Here is a 24,389-nt window from a genome sequence, read left to right as displayed (position 1 = left end):
CACACAGCAGAACCACTTCCCCATATTGTCCTCTGACCTACCTCCATGTGTGCCACTCCGTGTAAACAAAACAAACCCCCAAAAATAAAAACCCACATATCTAGTTTAAAAATTAAGGAGTCTCTTAGGATTTTTTTTTCCCCCAGAGCTGAGGACCGAACCCCATGGATTTTAAGGTATAAAATAATAGTACCAAACAGATGATTTTTAGCTCCTACTAATGTTTCTTTAAAGTCACTCTATTTCCTATTTACTATGCACACTTGACCAGTGGTTACTGGTGTGGGCGCTATGGAAGCACGGTGGTCACAGTGCTTCTTGCCTTAGTATTTGGAAGTGGTTGCCAGTAGTCTCCTACCTGATATGTGATGACAACTAGTGAACTTTCCACCTGTCACATGACTGCCAAATGTACCAACAGGGTAAAAACTGTTTTTATTTATGTATTTGGTTTTATGAGACAGGGTTTCTCTGTGTAGTTTTGGTACCTGTCCTGGATCTCTCTCTGTAGCCCAGGCTGGCCTCGAACTCACAGAGATCTGCCTGACTCTGCCTCATGAGTGCAGGGATTAAAAGTGTGTGCCACCACAGCCTGGCAAAAACTGTAATTTTTTTTAAAACACAAGCACTAACTCTATTTTACATGCAGACACTAAGTACTTGTGCAGGTTTTAACACACAATGACATCACCACCGAAGCAACAGTTTGGAATGTGACCCCTTGAGTTGGCCAATACAAACAATGCCACAGCAACTACTACAGCTCATGACTGCTAACAGAACGCTTATTTATTCTAGAGCGCTTACCCCTTGGAGTGTATGTAGGTGGATCTGAGGACCAAACCCAAGGCCTCTTCAACGTTTGGCAAGTATTCTTCCTACTTCTGACTACATCCCAGCCCCTGAGCATTAATATCATGAAAGACATAGTTTTTGTTTTGACTTGTGTCTGTGGAAGGAAGCAAGAGGGCGCTGGACTCCCTGAAGCTACCTCACAGGAGTGCTGGGAACGCAAGGCCCGGGGAAGAGCAGAAGGTGCTTTCAACAGCTCAGCCACCTCTCTAGCCCAGAACTTTATTAAACATTATTTCAGTTTTCTTTTATGGTACAGTTTCTGGTTATTTCTTATTTAAAAGAGAGAGAGAGAGAGAGAGAGAGAGAGAGATGTATTTAAAGAAAAATTCCAGAAAATGTGTTACAGAAAAGTGACAAGAAACCCCACATCTCGAATCACTGTGAAAGAATGACTCCAAGAGGCTCACAGAGGTGACCACCAGTGGAGGGCAGTGTGCCATCTGAGCCCACTCAGGCAGCCGGCAGTATGGGGTTCTTGTGTGATACAGTAAGTATCATAAAATCTTCAGCACCTATATAACATCCTTTCTAAAATAAGCCTCTGGAACTGAGTACCATTTAAAAGAAATATGGAGGATGAAAGAATGCATCAATACAAGCCCAAATGGGTGTAACTCTAGCAAAGAACTCATTTAGTAAGTAGTGTCTCACCATGTAATCCCAGCTCTTGGGAAGCAGAGGCAAGAGGATTGCAGCAAGCTGGAGGCCAAACCACACCACCCAAAAATCAACAAAACAAAACAACAGCAGCAGCAGCAGCAACAACAACAACACACACACACACACACACACACACACACTACCCCAAAGAACTGCTGTCCAGCCACTCTAGCCAAATTGGTGAGTTCCAGGGTCAGTGAAAAATCTGTCTCCAAAATTAAGTATCCATGGAATGACACCCACAGACTTGTAGTAGCAAAAGATCTGGGTGTGTTTGTCAAGTTCATACCTCGGGCTGGAATTGACCCCAGGTCCATCAGCTTCCACTCTATCCTAGGACTGCAAAGCCCTCACCATGAAGAAGGAAGAACTGCTGACGTGCTAAAGATGTGTGATACAGCAAAGATTATATTGCAGGCCAGTGGTGGCGCACACCTTTAATCTCAGTGCTAGGGAGGCAGGGGTAGGCGGATCTCTGAGAGTTCAAGGCCAGCCTGGTCTATCCAGACAAACCTATTATGTCCACGAGGAAGTCTTTAAACCACACACAGTGAAGGGCAAGACAAGGCCTACAGTGATGGTCTGCAAGCCATCGATTTGGTGTGCAAGCCTGGCATAGCCCTGGCGGCACCTCACTACTCTTCTTCCTTAGCATAATTGTTCTCTTGCATCTTCCAGCCTTGGTTTCCTCATGCTCCCAGGCCTGGAAAGCCTTATCTGCTTCTATTCTCTACACAGGCAGGGCCCTTTACAAACACTTTGCAACCCCCAGCCTTCACCCAGAACAATTCTGAATTCACACACCAGAGAGAAAGGACTATTCATAACTCCCAAAGGTACACCCAGGAGTGTCTTGTACTCGTTGACCACTAGAAAGCAAACCTCTCAGGGATAGGAACATTACCACCACCACCACCCCACCACCCCACCACAGGGCTTCTTGGCTGTCTTGGAACTCACTGTAGAGCAAACTGGTCTCGAACTCAAAAACCCATCTGCCTGTGCTTCTCAAATGCTAGGACTAAAGGCCTGGACCACTACCTCCCAGTTCTACAGGAGCACAGGAAGTGTATGAAGGGTGTTGTGGGACACACTTAGAATCTCATCGCTCACAAGTACAAATTCAAGGCCAGACCTTTCACATCTTTTTTTTTTTTTTAAGCTGAGGATCGAACCCAGGGCCTTGTGATTGCTAGTTACCACTGAGCTAAATCCACAACCCAAGACCTTTCTAGTAGAGCTCTAGACCAGCCAAGCTTAGTCAGACTGTGTGAAAGGGCCAGCAAAATGTCTCTGGGCGAAGCACTTGTTCTATAAGCCCAGCGGCCTAAGTCTGACTGCCAGATCCCACAGTGGAAGGAGAAAAGCCATTCCCTAAAGCTGTCCTCTGGCACACGAAGATACTACTAATAAATATAAAGAGCAAAGTTACCACAAAAATATGTAAAGCGTACTATATGCATTAATTAGCTTGATGAACCATCCCATAAATGTACATGCGTCTTAAAATGTGTTATACATGGAAATATATATATATAGTCAATTTAAAAACAGAAATTTAAAACAATTTGCAAAGCTATTTTCTGTATCCAGGAAGGAAATGATACTTAGGAGCTAAAACAGCCTACTCTGTGCAGGTACTGCTCTAAATATTAATCCACAATAGTCACTACACCTAACCATGCCCCACGGCTGCTAAGAACTATGCCTATTTCACTAAATGATGCACAGAGACCTAAGGGACTTACCCTAGGTCACAGCCAGTGGCCAAAGTGGGATGGAAAGCCAGGCAGTCATTCAAGTCTCAGGGAGAACGGCACTGTTCAGAGCTGAGGGAACTTCAACAGGAAGCTCTACCCACTGCGGCAGCCTTCCCTCGGGACATCTATGACCTGGAAATTAGCTCCAAGCCTGCATTTCTTCTGGTCTCTCATGCCAGCAGCACGGAAGGAGAATATTGCCTAGAGCTGAGTCAGAGATCTGAATTCTAGGCCTTACTTGGTCACTAACTTGTGGTGATTCGGCCCTTACGGAGCACAGCTGAAGGAGGGGGAGGTGGCCAAGGGGAAGCAGATACAGCATGCAGCCACAACTGACTTCCTGTAACACCAAACCATCCATTACTCCACCTTGCTTTTGACTTGATTACAAAAAGGACTAAAATAAACTAATTCCCATATCCAGATCCTAGGCTGAACCTATACGGCTCTACATGGCCTTCTGCAGAGGCCCCCTGCCACCTAAATAAAAGGCCTAGAAAACTGGGCCACAATAAACCAAAGGACAACAATAACAGACCAATCTTATACTGTCCAAAACTATCTGCCCAGGGGTGGAGTTTGCCAGGCCCTCCTACATCAATCATTAATCAAGAGAACGCCCCCACAAGCTTGCCTACAGGCCACTCCGGTGAAGGCATTTTCTCAATTAATGGTCCTCTTCCCAAATGACTGTAGCTTGTGTCAAGTTAACAAAACCCCCTTCCTTACTCAGCACCATGCTCTCCCCAGGTATTCTATTTGCCATCCTGCCCTTCAGTCTTGAGACTTCGCCAGAGCTTATTGACACAGTCTCACTGCCCTCTCACTCCACAAGGTCTGCCACTGCTGCGGAGCTAAAAGGAGCCACTCCTTTCAGGGTTTACTGCTCCCACCTTCAAACCATGCTTTGATGCACCTTAACTCATCAAGGTAGAAACCCCGCCTTTCAACTCCTTCCAGAATCCCTAGGCCTCATCAATTTCCAAACCTATCTATTACCTTCCCCAGCTCCGTGACCTGCTAATCTGACAGCCACCGTTCTTTATGGGATGCCCTCAGACACTCATCCATGAAATTTAGGCAAGAGCTCATGATTCTTGCTACCCAGCATTACTTAGAAGGCTGGAGCTCCCCAAAGCCTAGACTATTTCCAGAGTGAACAGAGGCAGGCATGGTGGTTTCTGCCATAATCCCAGAGCGCTTGGGAGGCAGGATGATCTCAAGTTCAAGGCTAGTCTGTGCTACCTAACAAGACTTTGTCTCAGAAAAAGGGGTGGGTGGGTGCTAGAGAGTTGGTAGGCTGGTTAAGAGCACTCACTGCTCTCACAGAGCACGCAGGCTCGGTTCCTAACACCCTCATGGTAGCTCATAACCATCCATAACTCCAAATCCAGTGATTCTGACATCCTCTTCTGAGCCCCATGGGCACCAGGGATGTACATGGCATACATATGTATAATCTTGCCAAACACTCATGAATGAAAAAGATAAAAAGAGGATGAGACTGCTCTTACTTATGGTGGAGGAGGTTTATAGACATAAAGGAGGGCACAGTAGATATGAGGGTGAGCATGGCCAGACACGGAGGCATCTGAAGAGTTCAGGGTGAACACCACCGGCCAACTGAACCGGGCCATGTGAGCAGAGGCAAGAGAGGAGAGGAAGAGAGAGGAACCCGGAACAGCGGCTGCAAAGGCCAGAAAAGGCCAGTGGAGTCAAAATGGCTAGGTTATACAGGGAAGGGCAGCTCAGCCCATTCTGGGGCTGGAGAAGTTCAGGGAAGGGGTTGGGGTATGCCAGCCAAGAGGACCCTGTAACAGGACTGAGGGACACAGGGAGAAGCTGGCAGCCAGTGTCAGCTTTGATGTTAACAGGCACCTCAGCTGGTCATCAGGGTTTGAGACCTAACAACTCATACATATAAAAAAGCAAGGACCATCCAACTTCAGCCTGAGCACTAAACGTGGCCTGTTAGCTAACAATAGTACTTATACTTTTAAATGGCTGGGAAGCTTTTAAAAGAATAATATTTATGGTTAAGGGTGTGACAGAGGGCTTGCCTACCATTTCCAGCCTCAGGGTTTAACCCACAGGACAGGCTAAATAAACAAATAGGGCATTTAATGTGCTTGGAAATTTACACGAAATTGGTATTTCAGTGCCCTAAGACTGACAGGCTCTCACAGCCATGTTCATCTGTTTCTCTGTCATCGGTGGTTGCTTTAGAGCAAGGCAGTCGTAAGTCAAGACTCTAGGGCCCACAAAGCCAAATGCACTAGCTGGCCAAACACAAAATTTGCTGACCTCCAAATTAAAAAGAAATGGACATTGGCTTTGGTTTCTGATAGAATTTGCTCCAAAATTCTGACTAACTTTTTAGCATTTTTTTTAATTTGTGTGACCTAGGACAAATAAGCCTTCAACTTTCTAATCTATAACACAGACTTTGCTGAGTTATTTTGGCTTTATTGATGTAATTCTGCATGAGTGCAGGTTTGCAATCCATACATGTGCTGTGCCATGTACCCACACACAAATAAAATCGTAAAAAAAAAAAAAAAAGGTATATCATATGACTGATGTGACAATTAACTGGGTCATATGAAATTCTCGGACTCTAACAGATACTTGGTGATTGTCAGTTTCTCCCTTTCCTGCCTCCCATGCCGCTGCCAAGAACCCTGTGTGTACAGAAAACGGGCAAGGCCATCAATACTTGAATGACAGGCAATACCACACAAGTCACCTTCCAAACTAATCCCTTTGTCTTTGAGCTCTGTACCATCTACCCTGAGCCCCCTGTCACTTGCTGCTAACTACGGAATCCCTTCTCTGTTTCCTGTGCTTTCTTCCTGAGAAAGCGCCACTCTCCAGGCTTCTGTGAAGAAGGCTATAAAAATGCTAACCTTCAGCCTGGATTTCTCTCTCCTGAGCAGGGTGTGGATGTCCTAAGCTCTGATTTTTATTGGATGGACCACTACCACCTTTACTTCAAAATGTCAAAAGCTGAAGATGGTCCTCCCCACCCCACACTCCCACCCGATCTTATGCTCCCAATTTGCTAGAGGAGGCTGCTGTTCTTCCAGCACCCTGCCTGTCCCCTGCTCTCTTACAATGACACTCAATCCGTCACCTTTTTCCCTTCTGTTCCGACTGCTACTGATCAATACAGGTCTTCTTATTTCAAGCTCATTTGAGCAAAGAGCCTTTATGCAGTCCCCTTGTCAAAGGCACTAATTGAGCCTGCTCACACTAGCCCACGAATCTTTCTAAACTCGCCACTTTTCTTCAGACCCTTTCTCGGTGTAGTTTTTAAGACAGTTTCAAGTAGCCCAGGCTGACTTGGAACTCTCAATCCTCCTGCTTCAACCTCCCCGAGTTCTGGGATTACAGATGTGTGTCACCATGTCAGTTTATTAACTCCTGAGGCACAGTCCCCCCTCCATCCCGCAATCTGTATTGACAGTGATAAACTGTCCTTCCGTGGCCACTGACATCTGCCCTTGGGCCTCCCTTGCTGCAACCTCCGTTTCTCTCATGATAAAAACAGTGCCACCTTTCATTCCTGCTGCGTTCTCTAACTCACAAACCTTACACACATCACCATTTCATCTCACAGCAAGCAACCCTCAGAGAGGCTGCACTACCATCCCTCTTTACAGAAGAGAACCGGAAGTCTGAATAAGGGAGTCCTTGTTCCACTTCCCCTTTGGAACCTTAGGCAAGTCAGTCAATGTCTGTAAGACACTTCACTCCTACTTACACAGAGGTATTCAGTTTGAGAAGCTGCTCTCATTGACTTCAACCTAGCTCCTCTTTTTGTAGCTCTGTATTTTGCCTCCTACAATTCTCTTACTTTGTTACCACCTCCCAACTCTTCCTATAAACACAGAATTTCAAGCAGGAGGTGGGGATGGGGTGGTGGCACAGGCCTTTGATCCCAACACCCAGGAGGCGAAGGCAGTGGATCTCTGAGGCCAGCCTAGTCTTCAGAGTGAGTTCCAGGATATCAGGGCTACACAGAAAAACCCTGTCTTGAAAACCAAAACAAATAAAAATAAAATAAATAAAACCACCACAGAATTTGTGTCTGGAACTGAAATGATACCCTTTGGGAAATACAGTCTCTGATGAACAAGGCCGTAGTCCACCTGCCAGAGCTATGGAGCTTGTAGCCATTTAGATGTGACACTTGCCATCATCCCAGTCAGACTTCAGCCGTCCTAGTTTAGAGCTGGCCTCTCTTGCTTCTGCTATCCCATCAACCCCAAGTGGAAAACCTCCTCTGTAACCTAGTGCCCATCACCAGAGCTTCAATCTGAGGACTCAATGTTTGAGACTAGGCAGAAGAGGGCAGGTTCTCAACTAGCAAGACACATCCCCTGAGGAGAATGGGAAATCATCCTAGAAGGTCACAATAATGTTTCCCACCACGCATTTTTCAAAGTGTAGGTAAGTGCTACTTTGCAAAGTTCTTGCTTGGTCCAGACCAGTGCATGGGATTCCACGACTACAGGCTCTTAATATAAAAATGTTTCCCTTTTGAAAGCTAATGAAAACAACCCAATTCTAGACCCAAGGTTTTAACATTCAAGTAGGGGAGATTTGTTTTCCATCAACACCTCTCCACCTTCTAGAAAAAAAGACACCTAAGTATAAGACATACTGGGGGTTGGGGATTTAGCTCAGTGCTTGCCTAGCAAGCGCAAGGCCCTGGGTTCGATCCTCAGCTCAAAAAAGAGACACACTGGGGCTGAGTAAAACCAAACTTAAACTGACTTATGTGTAGGTGAAGTTTACAAAGAAAGGTTTCTGGGAGATACTTATGTGAAGGACAACGCTGGACAACCCCAGCCTCTGCCATCCAAAGACCCCTTCAGCTGCAGAGCTACAGAAATGTGTTTCTAAAACACTCCCAACTAAACTGTCCCCAGGCAGGACATGACAGAAGGGTATAAAAGATGTGGCCAACTGTGCCAACCTCATCCCCCGCCCCTTCCATCCCAACCACCGCCCTTTATCCACCTCTATCCGCCTCCCCAGAAAAGTTCCAAGTTATGGTTTATTGCAGAAACCTACAATTTTTTTTCTGTAAAGAACCAGACAGTAAATATTTCCAGTGGTTTTGACAGAACTCCTCAACAATTCTATTACAGTACAAATGTAGCTGGGATGACATATAAATGACCAGATGTGACTGTTTCTCAATAAAACTTTATTTACAAAACCAGAATGGTCTCATCTGGCCCATGAACTTTTAACACAGTCTGAATGTCATAGGGATTATAAGAAAATCTTTGTTTCATTCAGTGTCATACCCTGTGGCCAGAACAAACTAACACCAAACATGAAGTCAGTAACTGCTTGCAGCATGGGCAGACAGACAGTGGTGAACCACACCTTCCCCACCTTCTCGGGTGACAATACAACAGTGGCTCAAAAGGAGTGAGACCGGGGCCAGCAGCTTTATTTTTATTTGGCAAATGGTCCCCAGACCATGTGTGTCTGTCACCAGCAATAAGCATGCCCCATTTCAATACTTTGGTCCTTTCTTGGTCCAAGTAGAAACCTGTTAAAATACAGATTGCTGGGCCCACTCTACAAATTTTCCTCTAGTAACAGATCTAGGTAGAGCCAAAGAATCTAACTTTTCAGCAAGTTCTACAACCAAGCATCCACCTTGCATTTCAGGGTCACAACTACCCCGATAGTTGCAAATCCAACCTAACAGAAAATCACTAAGGGTAGGCAGGTGGCTTTTGTTTGTTTTTATTTAACTTAATGGCATGATTATTGGGAGGGAGATAAGGTGTGTGTGTGTGTGTGTGTGTGTATGTATTATGTATATATATGTATGTATCTCCCTGGCTATCCTGAAAATGACTCTGTAGAGCAGGCTAGCCTTGAAATATGTAGATCTGCGCGCCTGCTTCCCAAGTGCTGGGATTAAAGGCGTGCACCACCACCACTACCCCAGGCTTAACAACTTCATGATTCCTGAGGGTGTATTTTTTAGATGACATGCCCATTTAGTGATGTCCATACTGGTAGTACTTGGACCACACATAAAAGAACCACTGGATGGGGCTAGAGCAATGGCTCAGTGGTTAAGAGCACTGGCTGCTCTTCCAGAGGACTGAGGTTCAATTATCAGCACCTACATGGCAGCTTGTAACTGCAACTCCACTTCTAGGGGATCTGACACCCTCACACAGAAATGCATGCAGGCAAAATGCTACTGCACATGAAAAAAAAAATTAAAAAAAAAAAAAAAAGGAAAACCACTGGAAGCTGGGCATAGTGGTATATATCTTTAATTTCAACAGGCCATCTTTCTGAGTTCAAGGCTAGCCTGGTCTACAGTTTGAGTTCCAGTACAGCTAGGGCTACACAGAGAAATCTTGTCTCAAGAAACAAAACAAAAGTACCCAGCTAAAGGGTGAGGCAGGAAAAAAGAGAAACAATAACAACAAAACACAGCAAACTATACTCGTAGGATCTTACACTACCGAAAACAAACGTAACAAACGCGGTGATCCTGTCATCTGACGGGGCAGAAAACACTGAGTTTCTTACAGTGAGATGCCTCTGTGTTAAGACACTTGCCACCAAGCCTGATGTCCTGAGTTCAATCCCCAGCACCCACATGGTAAAAGCAGAGAGCAGGCCTCTGACCTCCAGATAAGCTCCACAGCATGTGCTCTACCACTGAGCTCTATCCTCAGCACCTGCATTTTTAAGGCAGGGTCTGTAACTGATAGCAAGCAAGCCTTTGTTAGAAGAAAACAAAAACAAAACAAACAAACAACACGACAGCTACTTGAGATCAAATCTGTTTATAAGGTTAATAATCTGCAGCCAGGGGTGAGGTGGCTTTAGTTCCAGCACTGGGGAGCCAGGGACAGGTGGATCTCGGTCTCCAAAAGGGGGAAAAAAACCCAAAAACAAAAAATAAAAAATAAAATAAAATAAAAGCATCTGCAATAAATGAGCAAACCTAGAGCAGTCGTCCTGGCTGAAAAATCGCCCTCCATCAGAAACAGCTCTCCGTTCCCTGAACTACTTTTAGAACTTGTCATGGAGTAGCAACGATTCCACAAGGTCTGCACTCCAAACCTATCTCTCTCCTGACCTTAGGTGATCAACTGATAATTAAAACAAAGAAACAGCAAAAAGGATGTACATTAGCCAGGGTGGCTCTTCCTGTAACCCCCCTGGAGCTCAGGTAGGAGGGGCCAGTGAATTCAATCAAGGCCAGCAGAGGCTCACACAAGGCTGCCTCAAGAAACTAAAAGATTTAGTTGCTGTTTATAAAGTGCGTTTCTATTGCCGAGATGGTTATAGTTTGCTAATGTAGGTTAGAAAAGAAGAATCCAGAATGTTACTCAATAGCCAAGTGAGCAGAAGGCAGTATTATACAAAAGTACACTTACGGATATGATGAGAAGATGAACTCACAAATCTACGCACAAATCTAAAGATGAAACTCAGCTGAGATCCAGTACTGCTGATGAAAAGGTGGCAATAAAATATGCTACATAAAATGTCCACCAGATTTAAGACTGCATAAACAAATGAAAAATATCTTATTAAGGGCTGAAGATGTCATTCAGCGGTAGAATATTGCCTGGCCTGCATGAAGTTCTGAGTTCAATTCCTCAGCAGTACCAACAAACCAAATCAAGCCAAAAGACTATTGTGATAAAACATGCACTCACAAATTTTGGGGTGTGGATGCAGGAGAATCCAGAGTTTTCAAGGTCATCTCTGGCTACCCAATGAATTTGAGACTAGCCTGGAAGATATGAAACTGGGGTCTTTTGTTTAAAGATTTATTTATTTACTTATTTTGGTTTTTTTGAAACAGGGTTTCTTTGTGTAACAGTCCTGGCTGTCCTGGAACTCACTTTGTAGACCAGGATGGTCTCGAACTCAGATTGTCTACCTCTGCTTCCCAAGTGCCAGGATTAAAGGTGTGCGCCTCTATTGCCAGCTAACGCTTTATTTTTATTTTATGTTGTGCGAGTGTTTTATGTGCAGTACACACGTGTACCACATGCCTTCCTGGTGTCCCCAAGGAGTCTGTCCTAACTGTGGAGTCGCCATCTCTCCACCCACAACAAACCAGGTCTTAAAACAAAAACAACAAAAATACTGAAGAATTCTAATGTTAAAAGTAGCATGTTATAATATTAGGGCATTATTAACTTATTAAAATTAATAGCACCTCATTTTAATGTAGCTACTGGAGAATTTATGTACACATGTGATATACAACTATAATCCCAGCACTTGGGAAGCTGAGGCAGGGGAATTGCTGCTAAGTTTGAAGCCAACTTAGGCTATCAACTGAGCTATATCCCAGTCCCTCTTCTGACCTGTGCCACCACTATGTCTGTCCATAACTACAGCCACACAAAGATCCTACAAATAACTATCAGAGTCTGGAATGGTCAGACGATCAGCAGGGTACCTGACTATGAAAACCACCTGCTTCCTATCCACCATCAAGCCAGAAAATGGCACGTCCACAACAACTCTTACTCAGTGTGTGCCTGCTTCCCTTCGGTGTCCTTAGCTCCTCAGAGAGCCCATCTGCCCGCACTGCCAAGCCTAGACATGCATGGAGGGGACACTGGTGGGCCAAGGATGACAGAAGGGGGGTCTAGCTGCTCAGCCCAGCAGTTGTTAGTTACATAAGCAACAGGGCTATACAAAGCCTGTAATGCAAAAACTAAGTGCTTTGAACACAAAATTAAACATTGAATCCCTTGAGCTATTTTCTTACTAAGCATCAAATATAATTACAAACCTATGAGGAATAATCTATCTTAACATACTTTTACATATGCAGATGTGCACCGAGACTTCAGAATGGCACTACGGTTTAATACTGAAAAAGAAAGAAATGAACCACTGGGCAGAATCAGACTGTGAAATGTAAATAAAAATAAACTTAAGGAGGAAGGCTCATGCAACTGTTGACAAAATATTAAAATACTTCCATGGTTTAACTACCTTGTCATAAAACATAAACTTCAAGATTAATTCCAGCACACTGGAAGAGAGCCCAACAGGAAAGCATTTAATTTCCAAACATGTGTTTCAGACCCACTGAATAGCACCATCTTCTAGCAAGGAATCTACAAGTTACGGCAAGCACTGGATGCCTTTGAGTGGCACCAGGGTAGGCAGTCCATAAGTACTCACCGAACCAACAATATATGGACCAACAAATTCCAACATGCAGTACAATTAGCAAAGAGTTAACCTGACAGCAGAGGCAGCGCAGACACTGCCCAGTGCCATCCCAGGCTGGGCCCTGGGACTCAGCTCCCTGGACTGTTTCTGCTCTGTGTAGTGTGTTCATTGATCCTCTTTGCCACAATCCCCTTCCTGTTAGTTAATCAGCACCCCCCAATAAAAACAGGGGAGGATTTCTAGTCTTGGTTGTTTTAAAGAGAGGGCTCTCAGTAGCCAGACACTGGTGGTGGTAAAACTCACAGGCAATAGTACTATTCCTGCCTAGCAAAGGGAGGGAGGGCAAAGGTACATACTGTGTAGAGTATCCGGAGAGATGTTGGGGGGGGGCTTAACTTTGAAGGCAGAGATGCCATCATATTGGTCTTTAAGGAACAATAAACAAGTCATAACCAAAAGGTAAATTACAGACTTTCTGGGGTATTGGGGATCTAAATTCAGGCCATATGCTTAGGCAGCAGGGGCTTTAGCCACTGAACCAGCTCCCCAGCCTCAACTTAGCACTTGAAAAAGATTCTCAGTCAAGCCCAGTGGCTCATGACTGTAATCCCAATACTTGGAAGGCTGAGGCAGGAGGACTACTGTGAATTTGAAGCCTGCCTGAGCCATCATCCATAGTCAGGTCTAGATCAGCCTAGGCTACAAAGCAAGGATGTTGTCTCAAAGCAAACCAAACCCAAAAGCAACAAACATAAAAAGTGATTTTCTAAATGAAAGTTCTTCGGCTACAGAAAAAGGGTATAGTTCATGCCAGCTCAATGGCTCAGTCGGTAGAGCATGAGATTCTTAATCTCAGGGTCGTGGGTTCGAGCCCCACGTTGGGCGCCAGATATTGGTGAAATTATTAAGGCCACTCCTCGTAGTTAAAAGGGAGGTTTATTTTGTGGGGTAACTTTACAAATGAAGGGATAGGTTGTAGGGTCTGGCAAAGGTATGGCGCAGTCCGGCGATGTTCTCTGGAGAACTCTGCTTGGTCCACCTCCAGCGTCTAGGGTCCCAGAACCAAGAGAGAGCTCTCCTCTTGACCCTGGGTCTTCCGTTTCCTCCCTCAGCCCCGCCTTGTGGGCGTGATCATTACCGAAGCCTCAATGGGGGTTGGAACTTCCAGGCCAATGCTGGGATGGCTACCCACTACACACATGCACACATACAATTCAACAGAGAGAACGTGCAACCTAATTAGGCCTAATGTCAAGAACTCACTCACTGTTCTGTTCCTCCTAGTCCAAAGTGACATACCTGGCCCACTCTGTCATTCCAGGACTTCCCTCTAGTGGCAATGATAAATTTCAAGGGTCCATATCCATCCATACTTTCTCCCCACATTCCGTGACCACTGGCAAAGTTTGTTGGGGACTGCTGGTTGGCACCAGAGCCAGAGACAAGATGAGACAATTTTGCATGACTGATGGACCCCCCAGCTCTGCTCTGCTCAAACTCAAACAACTCCCTAGGCGGTGACTAACACTAAGAAGCACCAGGAGGGCTACAAGCCAGCGTGCAGAGATGCACCACACAGGATGCTGGGCATAGCGATTCATCTCTTGCTAAGTGCACTGGACACTGAGCCTCCTGGAGTCTGCTTCCCAGGACACTGTACCAGGCCTGAGTGGTGGTTTCTGTTTCTGACACTGCAGCTATATAATCACTGCTGAGTTTCATACGCACTCTCTCTCCTGTGCCAACACCTGTCTGGCCTCTTGTCCTCACAATCCAGAGTACCGAGTGTGTGTGTGTGTGTGTGTGTGTGTGTGTGTGTGTGTTGACCATTCACATCCTTCCCAAGTAGTTTTTCCTAGGTAGAACCTAAGCCTTGGAAACTGTCCGCTTTATTTTATTTTATTGTACTGAAGATGGCCAATGCATAACAGTGAACACATTTAAAAACTGCTGATCTCTGTATACTTATAGACTCTTTCCTCAACCTTAATGAATAACTTCAGTGACTTAGGAAAAAAGTACTTAGGGAAACGGAAAAGCTTACATTCCTTAGGACATTAAAATTAATACGAAATTACTACTTTGCATGCATGTGTGTAGGTATTTATTTATTTGGTTTTTCAAGATAGGATTTCTCTGTGCAACAGCTCTGGCTGTCCTATAACTCACTATGTAGACCAGGTTGGCCTCGAAATCAGAGATCTGCCTTCCTTGGCCTCCCAAGTGCTGGGATTAAAGGTATGTACCACCACTGCCTGCAATTTTTTTTTTAAATTACAAATAACACTCTACTTTTCTGAAGTATAAACGCTTCCTTCGAATGCACATCCAAGAAAGTAACCTCACAGCAGTAATAATTAATTATGCAATAACATTTCAGGGGTAATTCAATAACCTTCATGAAAAACCTGTGCAGCCAAGGCATGGTAGCACACTCCTGAAATCCTAGCACTCAGGAGATAGAGGTAGAAGGGTCAGGAGTTCAAGGTTAGCCTTGGCACATTGTTTGAGGCCAGTCTGGGTCACATGAGACTATTTAGAACCCCCCCTCCCCCCAAAGGATGGCTGTTCTTGCAGAGGACCTTGAGTTTGATTCCCAGCAACCACCTGACAGCACAACCACCTCTAACTCCAGTTCCAGGGGAACCACTGCCCTCTTCTGGCTTAAGTCTGTAATACACAGACATGCATGCTTTTAAAAAACAGTGGCAGGGTGGGGATGAGGAGCGTCTTTAATCCCAGCACTCTAGGCAGGCAGAGGCAGATGGATCTCTGTGAGTTTGAGGCCAGCATGGTCAACAAAGCAAGTTCCAAGACAGTCAGGACTGTTATACAAAGAAACTATCTCAAAAAACCAAAACCAACCAACAAAACCCCAATAAAGTACCTTCCTTCACACAACAGATACTATAAAGTGAATGCTTTGAAAACTAAGTCACAATTCATGAGTGCACGGGCTTCTTTCTACAAGGATGCAAACCAAATGAATGGATCTGTTTGATCAGGACGTTCCGGTACTATGACAGAACTTCCTTTCTAGTTACAAAGTCAGTGGAGATCGTTTAGTTATGGTTCTTTTGCTTTTTTTATTTTGAAGACAGGGTCTCATGTAGTCTAGGTTGGCCAGGAACTGCCTGATCTGTCTGCCTCAGCCTCACGCCTGCATACACAGCCTAATGCCAAGCAATGTAAAATTCCAAGATTAAAACAAGAAAGTACTATTTTAGTACAATTTGAACCTAAATACAAAATGCCAACCCATGGAAAAAAATATATTTCAAGTTGAACCTCATATGAAGAACCTATAAATTAAAATACAATTTGTCTGCCATAAATCAAACTGTGAAGGGGAAGAGGAATAGGAATCTCACTTACACAACTTAAGTAAAGCATAGCTCTCTGAACAGATGAAGATAGGTCTCTTCTATATTCCAGAACCTAATCAATATTTATATGTATAATTCAGCTATCATTTGACTTAAAAAGGGCTTATTGGGAAATGTTATCATTTATACTATTTTCTACAGTGAAAATGTTTTACTGTTTAAAATAAGCCTGGATTTTGGAATTATAACCTGTTTTTATGTTCAGGCAAAAAAAAAAATGTGTTTTTTCATAAATTTATGTTCTTATCTATTGTTTACGGAAAGTCAAAGTAGCTGAGCATCATCGCTTATGCCTACAATTCCAACCCTCAGAAAAGACAGGAGGATCACAAGTTCAAGGTTAACGTTTGCTACAAAATAAGTTCCAGGCCAAACACATACGCATAGCAAAAAAAGAAGAAAGTTGAAGTTACTGTGACCCGTGATTTAGGAACTCTCTTAATACGGTCATGATCTTTGAACACAGTCAAGACATGATGGTGCAGACCTTTTCAGTGAGAAGTAAAACTGCATGCCGATTATCAAGCCTGGCTTGAGAATTCTAAACACAAAATTCAAATTCTGGAAAAAAAAAATTCAATTCACTCTATGTCCTTATGTGTGTTTAATGCTAGAATATTTTTTTAAAGGAAAATATACAAATGGGTACAACTTTCAAAAAGTTATAGCTGATACTCTACAACACACACACACAAACACACCACACATTTAAACATGTCATACATGATAAAAGTTAATACAGAATCTTTGTCGATAAAAAAGTTGCTGGGTATAGTGGTAACCCCAGCACTTGGTAGGCAGAGGCAGGAAGATCAGGAGGTCAAGGTCATCTTCAGCTACACTTCAAGTCTGAGGCTGGTTAGGGCCACATGAGACCCTGCCTCAGAAAACCAAAACTGAAGGCCAGGGATGTTGCTTCATGGCAGCGCCCGTACAGCATGTGTACATCAGTCTCTGGTTCAATCCCCAGGGCTGCGAAAAGATAACATGAACGGATACTAACTAGACTGCTGCTGGCCTAGACAGCTCTGCACTTCGGATTCTGCAAGCCAACAACAGTATTGGACGTTTCTGAGAAACAAAGAACAGTCTGTCATTACACAAGTAGCCCTTCAAATGGCTAGTGGAGCAGGAGTCAGATGAAGACTGCCCTGCAGCACAGGCCTGCGGGCCCAGCTGAAGCAGGAGGGTCACATGTTCAAGGCCTGCCTGGGACACAGCAAATTCATAAAGTAAGGAAGACCGTGTCAGAATTTTAAAAAGGCTGAAGTATTCGTTTGGTGGTAATTCCCCTGTCTAGCATGAAGGGGCTCTGGGTTCCATTCTCAGCACTGCAAAACAACCAAGTAAATATAATAAACATGAAGAACAGATTTCTACCTGACATCCCAAACAATTTCTCTCTTGCCAAAAGCAGTACAGGAAAGGGCTGGGTTGCAGCTCTCTTGGTAGATGGCTTGCCTGGCACACATGAGATTCCACATTGGCTCCCCAGCACCGCATAAACACGGTTGGCGGTGTGCACCTGTAACTCCAGCCTTAGCGGGTGGAAGCAGGAAGACCACACGTTCCCAGTCACCCCAGTCACAGTGAGGATGACACAGACAGACCCTGTCTCAGACAACTTCACAGCAGCAGGGCTGCCAGCAGCAGAGTCAAGGAAAGTGCTTGTACCAAACCCGACAACCCAAGTTCGAAGCCCAGGACTCCTGTGGAGGTGAAAGGAGAACCCACTGACTACCCCAGATATACTGAGGCATGCGCCACCCCACTTCCTGAACGGAGAAATACATGCAGTATCCTTTTAATGAGTTTCAGAGAACAAGCTTAAAAAGTACTTGAAAGTGGGTACATACAGTAATGAACACACCTGTAATCCCCAAACTTGAGGTAGAAGAACATGAGTTTAAGACTAGCCTGCACAATAAAGGACCCTGTGCCCTGTCCCCCACCTCTCCCCTAAAAAAGAAGAAAAAAACCACTCAAGATAGAAAACCAAAACAGATTCCCTCTCTAAGAGAGGGCAGAACAGGGGAGGGTGTCTCAGGAAGTAAAGGCATTTGCCACCCAAGCATGGTGAGCAGAGTCTGAGAGAACTGACTTCCAAAGGCATCCCAACTCATATACACACAGTGCTCACACACAGCCCTGCTCACTCAAGTCCACTAAACACATTAAAATTGGGCTGAAAAGGCACAAATGAAGTTGGGAAGCTCTTTGACACCCACTCGCTTATTCTCTTCCTTTGGGCAGTGCTCCCTCTCCTAGCAGGCTTAAAGCAGGCTGTGCCTCCTTATTCCCACATTCCTTGGTACCTCGCAGTGCACTTCACATAGTAACAAACAGTCCAAGGACTTAAAGCTATCTGTGCTAGCCCACATAACCAACCAGAACAATCTGAACAGCTAATGAGCTGAGTGATCTGACAGGTCTTTATTTACAAAGCCATTTCCTGACTTTTAAACTCAGAATCGCATACATTTGAAATGTTGTTTACCAAAACATGACATTAAGGGGTGTGTGTGAGAGAGATACAGGATTTTGCTGTAGCCCAGGATGGCCTGGACCTCTAAAACCTTCAGCCTCAACTTCCTGACAGGGTGCTGGAAATACAGGTCCTAGTCTGAACGCTTTGTTGTTTCTTTTGACAGAAACGGGCTGGCATTAAATTCCTAGGCTCAAGGGATCCTTACCGGAAGAGCAGCCCCACCTAATAGCCAGGTGACAACATACCTAACCCCCTTTCTTTTCTTTTGGTGGTGAAATCCAGAGCCTCATGATGCAGGTTAACCGCAAAGTCAGGGATGCAGCTTAGCTGGTAAACATTTACCCAGCATGTATGAAGGAAGGCCTGAGGTCAAGCCCCAACACTCCATAAATCAGGCAACCTTGTAAGCAGGAGTGGAAATCAAGGAATCAAGAGCTCAAGGTCACTCTTGATCACCCTGTCATCAAGGCCAGCCAGAGATACCTAAGACCCTGTCTCCAAAGAACAAGAATCCGAAGAACAGCAAGCATGTACTCCATAACGGAGTTACAGCCCCAGCCGGAGACATTTTAAAAAATAAACACAGAAAACAGAAAATGACTGGGTTTGGTGTGTAAGAAGCAGAACACAAAGTGACTGGGTACTAGTACCTGGGAAATGTTTGCTAACATGCCAAGTACATTTCAAAATAAAATGAAAAGAGGCCTTGCAATTCTCCTGAGTCAAGTCACACAGCAAATAGGAACTTCACTGTTTGGAGCAGAGCCACCTCCACAAAGAGGTAGCACTTATTCCCCAGCCCTTCCCAATCTATGTGGTACCGCCTCAGGAGACTCTGGAGTTGGCTGTCCCTGCTCACGACCCAATGGAAACTCTGGCATACCAAGGGGTCTCTCACCAGTTCCAGGAGCCCAACTCTAAACCTCTACTGAAGGGCAGAGGCGGGCAAACTACAAGGCCTGGATGAACTGTGGCCACCACCAGCTCTTGACTGGCCGCACTAGCTAAGAATGGATTTTACATTTTTAAATGGTGGTGGTGGCAGCGTTTCAAGGAATCATATTTCATGACACATGAAAATTATATGAAATTCAAATGTCAGCGTCCATAAATAAGGTTTTAATTGGAACATGGCCACAACCACTCGATTAGCTGGTTTTCAAATCACAACTGTGGTAGTGACAGAGCTTACAGCTGGCTAAGCCTGCTACATTTTCTACCTGGCCCTTTACTTAGGAGAAAGTATGCTAAGCCTGGCCTAGAGCGTTTCTTCGTGTCCTTGGCTGCATCCATTTTTCTCAGAGCAGTCCAGTGCTTGACAGGTATTCATCTTGGGGCTGTGTGGTCCAAAGTTCCATCATCTGCACACTACAGAGTAACTGGCTAGAGTTGGGAGAAGACAAAGTAACAAGTCCCTTGTGCACAGAAGCCTGGAAAAGCAAGAACATCACAGGCTCCCGCTCTACCCTGTACTAGACTACTCCATCCAGTTCTGGGTCACACTCCTGAGGAGAAACTGCAGACAATGTGGAGGACAGAAGATGGAGAGCACTAAAAACTGCCAGGCTGGGGGGGCGGGGTCACAGGGGGTGCAGGGAGATGGGCTGGGTGGCTGCAAGTGTGAGGCCAGCCTAGAGCATGGAGTGAGTTCAGGCCAGCCAAGTACCGTGAGCCTGTCTCAAAAACAAAGCTGAGGCCAGACAGCCTGGTCCACACCTTTCATCCCAGAACTCAGGAGGCAGGGTCGGCAGATCCCTGAGTCTGAGGCCAGCCTGGTCTACAGAGCGACTTCCAGGACAGCTGGGGCTACACTGGAAAAGCAAACAAACAAAGCTGAAAGGATTAGCTGGCCCAAAGGAACGAAAGGTAAGAAAGACCTGGGATTGTACCCTGTATCTGCTGATGTGTCAGATCCCTCCTGATGAAAATAATTACTGCCCGAAATAATACACAAAACATAGACATCTCTCTCCAACAGACGTGATACTGAAACTATCATTCCTGCATTAGGCAAGAGACTGGACCCTTAAACTATTTCTACCTGTTGACACATAACTTTAATTACAGTTCGGGGGAGACAGAGGCAGGCAGAATTCATGGCCAGACCAGCCAGGGCTCCTTGGTGAGACCCTGTCTCAAAGTAAATAAATAAAATAATAAATTTAATTAATGTATGTATCGAAATATAAAAACCACTGGTTAAACACTACACAGTATCTTCTACACATTCATTTAGAAAACATCTGGCATTAAGTTGCCAAGAAAGATGTTGCAAGTTTGAAGATGTCAAGTAACTAAGCAGCAGCAAAAGTTTTATAAAAGCACCCTTTCCAGGACTACACAGGAAAAGAGAGGCTTAAAGTACCAGCGTGTGAGTTACTGAAGGATATTATATCTACCTAAATCATTTTAACTACTCTAACACACCATCTGAAGGAAAACAACTTTTTCCAGGCTACTGCTCGGTAAGAATATTCTAGATCTGGCTGCTTCCTTAACGTGAGGGGCAAAGATCTCAGCCCCCATCTCCCTAGGCTGTTCTTCTGTCATTTAATCTAGTTCCTGAGGCAGAGCCCGCAGCCCATGCTCACTTCCATTTTGTCTTGAAGGTGGTCACTACACCTACTGCCATGTAAAGCTAACCTTAATATCTCCAATTGATTATTACCTTAATTACTACTTTTTTCAACAGGATGGGTTAACAGGTAGAGTTCCAAATATTTCTGTTCCTGACTGGGGCTAAAATAGTTATCCTGCTATTCCAACATTTGAACAGTTAGTAATCAAAAATGCTCCAAGAAGTCTCTTTCCTATTAGTTTCTTTCTTTCTTTCTTTCTTAATACAGAATTCGTGAACACAAAATGTTCAGAGCTAATCTCAATCTTGCCATTAGGAATGCAAATTCTGAAACTTGCACTAAATATATGTTAATCAATCAGGGTTTTACAACCTAGAAAACCCATGGTCTGTTTCCCTAAGAATGTCCTTCCCTCGGTGAAGCACACCCTAGAATCCTCCACAAACTTTCTCCACTCCCAAAACACCTATCCAGGACATAATACTTTGAAGTCACTGCTCCAACCTTCCATTAAGCGAAATAAACTTTCCACTAAGTCGAGTGACTACTTTTGAATGTAAAACCTGCTGTAGTGAAACAAAGATCACAGAGCCCCCTCCCCCCTTCCTAAACCATATGGTGGTAAACCCAAGTTAACTTATTTTTCACCCGTTCATCGCCTATCCATCGGCCTTAAAAAACACTTGTGCCTTTGTGCGGTGGGGCAGAGACGTGAGCGGTCTGATTCGTAGCCACAGAACCCTAGCGTGTTTTCACAGGGCACCGCGGAAGTCCAAACGCCCCCCGACCGTAAGCCTGCTTCGGTGGGCAGCGCACGCGGGTGAGGGCCCGGGGCCGGCCGGGAGCGAGTTCCGCTCCGACCTGGTGACGGAGCAGGGAGTTTGCTCGCCGCGGTCGGGGTTGGACCCGCCCCGGGAACTTGGCTTACCCGAGCCCAGGGACGCGCCGAGGCCTACCGCGAGGCCGGGCGAGCTCCAGTCAGCGAGGGCTGCCCGAGCCCGGGCCGCGGCGCCTTCCCGCCCGCACGGCCGCGGCCCTCAGGAGGGGCCGCCGCTCGCCCGTGGTCTCCCGGACATCGGACGCCTCCGCCGGGCCCGGACCCCGCTCCCCTGCCGCGGCCGCACGCCCGCGACCCGGCTCGGCCACCGCGCCGAGCTCTTCCGGGAGCCGCCGCAGCTAGGCCGCGCCGGGGGCCCCGCGGTTCTCTCGGCCCGGCTGCCCAGGCCTCGGCGTCCGGTATGCGTCCCGAGAGCCAGGCTCCCGCCGGTAACGGGCCCCGCCGCCTCCCCTCCCCCTCTCCCGCCCCATGACAGTGCAAAGCCTCCGGCCGCCCGGCCGCCCCGCCTCCGGCTCCAGGCCCAGCTCAGGGCCGCCGCCGCAAGCCACGGTTGCGGCCACCGCTCCCGCTCTCGCTCGCTCTTCGGGCCACGGTCGCCTCGGGCCCCCTCCCCCCCCCAGCCCCGCGACTCGGGCCCGGCCCGCGTCTCCGCCGGTGCCCCGCTGCCCTCGGCAGCACCCGGACCCCGGGCGGGGTAGGCCGAGGCCCAGGCGGTGGGGGCGGGGGCTCGGCTCTCACCTTCATGTCGGGACATCCTAGTTCAGACGCTGGCGGCGCGGCCCCTCCCGGGCTCCCGGCTGCAGTGTGCCCCCACCGCGGGCTCCCGGCGCTGCCCGCGCCCAGCCGGCCGACTCCCACTCGACTCCCGGGCTCGGCCGCGGGGGCGGGGTGGGCAGGGGAGCGCTCCCGCGGCGGCGGCGGCGGCGGCGGCGGCGGCGGCGGGGAGGCGGCGCGGGGCGGGAATGGGGCCGGGCCTGGCCGGGGCTGAGCTCCTCCAGGAGGCGGGTCCGACGCGGCCGCGGCTCCGCCGGCGCCCGCCGTGACTCGGTCACTCTTGGGCCCCCGCCGGCTCCCGGCAGCGGCGCGGCGTCCGCAAATCCCGCTCGTCCCCTCCCCCGGCCCGCCCCCCGCCCGTCTCCCGGCTCGGGCCGCCGCCTCCTCCTCCTCCTCCTCCTCCTCTTCCTCCTCTTCCGCCTCCTTCCGCCCGCCCCGCCTCTCGCCGCCACCCGAGGCCCCGCGGCCGGCGGGCGACCGTGCTCGGCGGCGGCCCGGCCGCGGTCCCGCAGCACCCGAGCCCAGCCGCGGCCCGCCGCGCAGCGCGTGGGGAGGACGAGGACGCGAAACGCCCCGGAGGCGGCTCCCCAGCGCCCAGGCGCGCGGCTGCCGGGCCATCGCGGACCGCTGGGGGACTTGTGTCCCGGTGCTTCTTTAAAGCTTGGCGGGGTGGGGGGACCGACTCGGAAGGGAAACAGTCGGGCGGGCCTCCGGGGCTTGCGTGTCCCCAGGCCCCGCGGGGAGGCCGCGGCCGAGGCCTAGCCAGCCACCTCGGTCGAAGGCTGGGTTGCGGGGCCGCTGCCCGCCCCGAGGCGCTGCCGGGAAATCTTGGTGGGCTTCGGGGCTGGTTTGCTTTTTGCTCGTGGACTGCTTTTCTGTGTGGTGTGTGTATGTGTCTATGTCCTTTCCCCCCAACCTCACCCAGGCTCCTTACAGTCAACTTTCTTTTTAGGCATTACTAATTCAGCAAATACTTGAGACTACTCCTGACCACGTGTCAGTGGTGGCCTGGTGTAGGTAGCACAGATCGCGCCCGGGAGTTAAGACGGGTTCAGCCCTAGGATTCTGGTTCTGCTAGGTTCAATGTAACCTTGGACAAGTGACTTAACCTTGCTGAGCCTCCGCTCTTGTTCGCTTTTGGTAGTTCATTTTGTCCTTGTCCACTCGAAATTGGACAAAGTTCCCAGCTAAGTTTACTGAAATTGGGTTCCAGAATACTGCTTGCTTTGGCGATTTTCCTTATCTGCCCACCCTCCCCTGACTGTGTGGCCTCGTTCAAGCGTTGATTGCCTTGGCTTCTGTGGCTTTCTAAAAGAGCATGCCAATAGATGCAGAAGAAGAGGTACAGTACCAAAATTTAGCGTGTAAACTGTCTAGCAGAGAAAGGACACTGTTCGCTACAATATTTTACTGAATGTGATTTAAGATATGCCTGTTTTTAAAAAAAAAATTAGAAGGTTTAATTTGAGGAAATACATAGTAGATCACCCCCCTGTCTACTCAAGGAACTGTATATAGCTGTAATCACTGAGAAATAAACCAGGGGTTTCTTTGTTTTTTTTTTCAATTTGGGGATTGTTTTGTTTGGGGCATAACCTCATGCAGCCACGCCTGTCCATGAATCACTTATGTAGCTGAGGATGACCTTGAACTCCTGATCTTCCTGCCTTCCCCTACCAAGTTCTTCCACCACACCCCCACCTAACTTGGGTTTAAATGAGGACTAAATTACTAGAAATATTCCTGTTTTGTGTATGGAATTACCACACCGATGTGAGGAGGAAATCCAAGCTAACCAAAAGTAAGGTTACAAAGATGGAGCAGGGTTTGTAGTTGGCCTGCCTAACA

General features: G+C 47.0%; 1 protein-coding gene across 2 annotated transcripts in view; it reads right to left on the bottom strand.

Moving 5' to 3' along the window:
* The window catches only part of Kcmf1 (potassium channel modulatory factor 1), a 67,465-nt gene extending 44,878 nt beyond the window's left edge, over positions 1–22,587 (bottom strand). Inside the window, exon 1 of one of the 2 annotated variants that reach the window (XM_036181802.1) lies at positions 22,506–22,587. In XM_036181802.1, the coding sequence (XP_036037695.1) occupies positions 22,506–22,521 (16 nt within the window). In that variant the 5' untranslated portion in view covers positions 22,522–22,587. Of the gene's footprint in view, positions 1–21,857; positions 21,955–22,505 lie in introns of those variants that run through there. The other variant, XM_036181803.1, reaches the window with a different exon arrangement.
* Positions 22,588–24,389: the final 1,802 nt, after the last annotated feature.

The sequence above is a fragment of the Onychomys torridus genome, chromosome 3 (assembly GCF_903995425.1).
Source record: "Onychomys torridus chromosome 3, mOncTor1.1, whole genome shotgun sequence".
Lineage (NCBI taxonomy): Eukaryota > Metazoa > Chordata > Mammalia > Rodentia > Cricetidae > Onychomys > Onychomys torridus.
The sequence above is the reverse complement of the archived record's forward strand: the minus strand, read 5'-3'. Positions and strand labels throughout refer to the sequence as shown.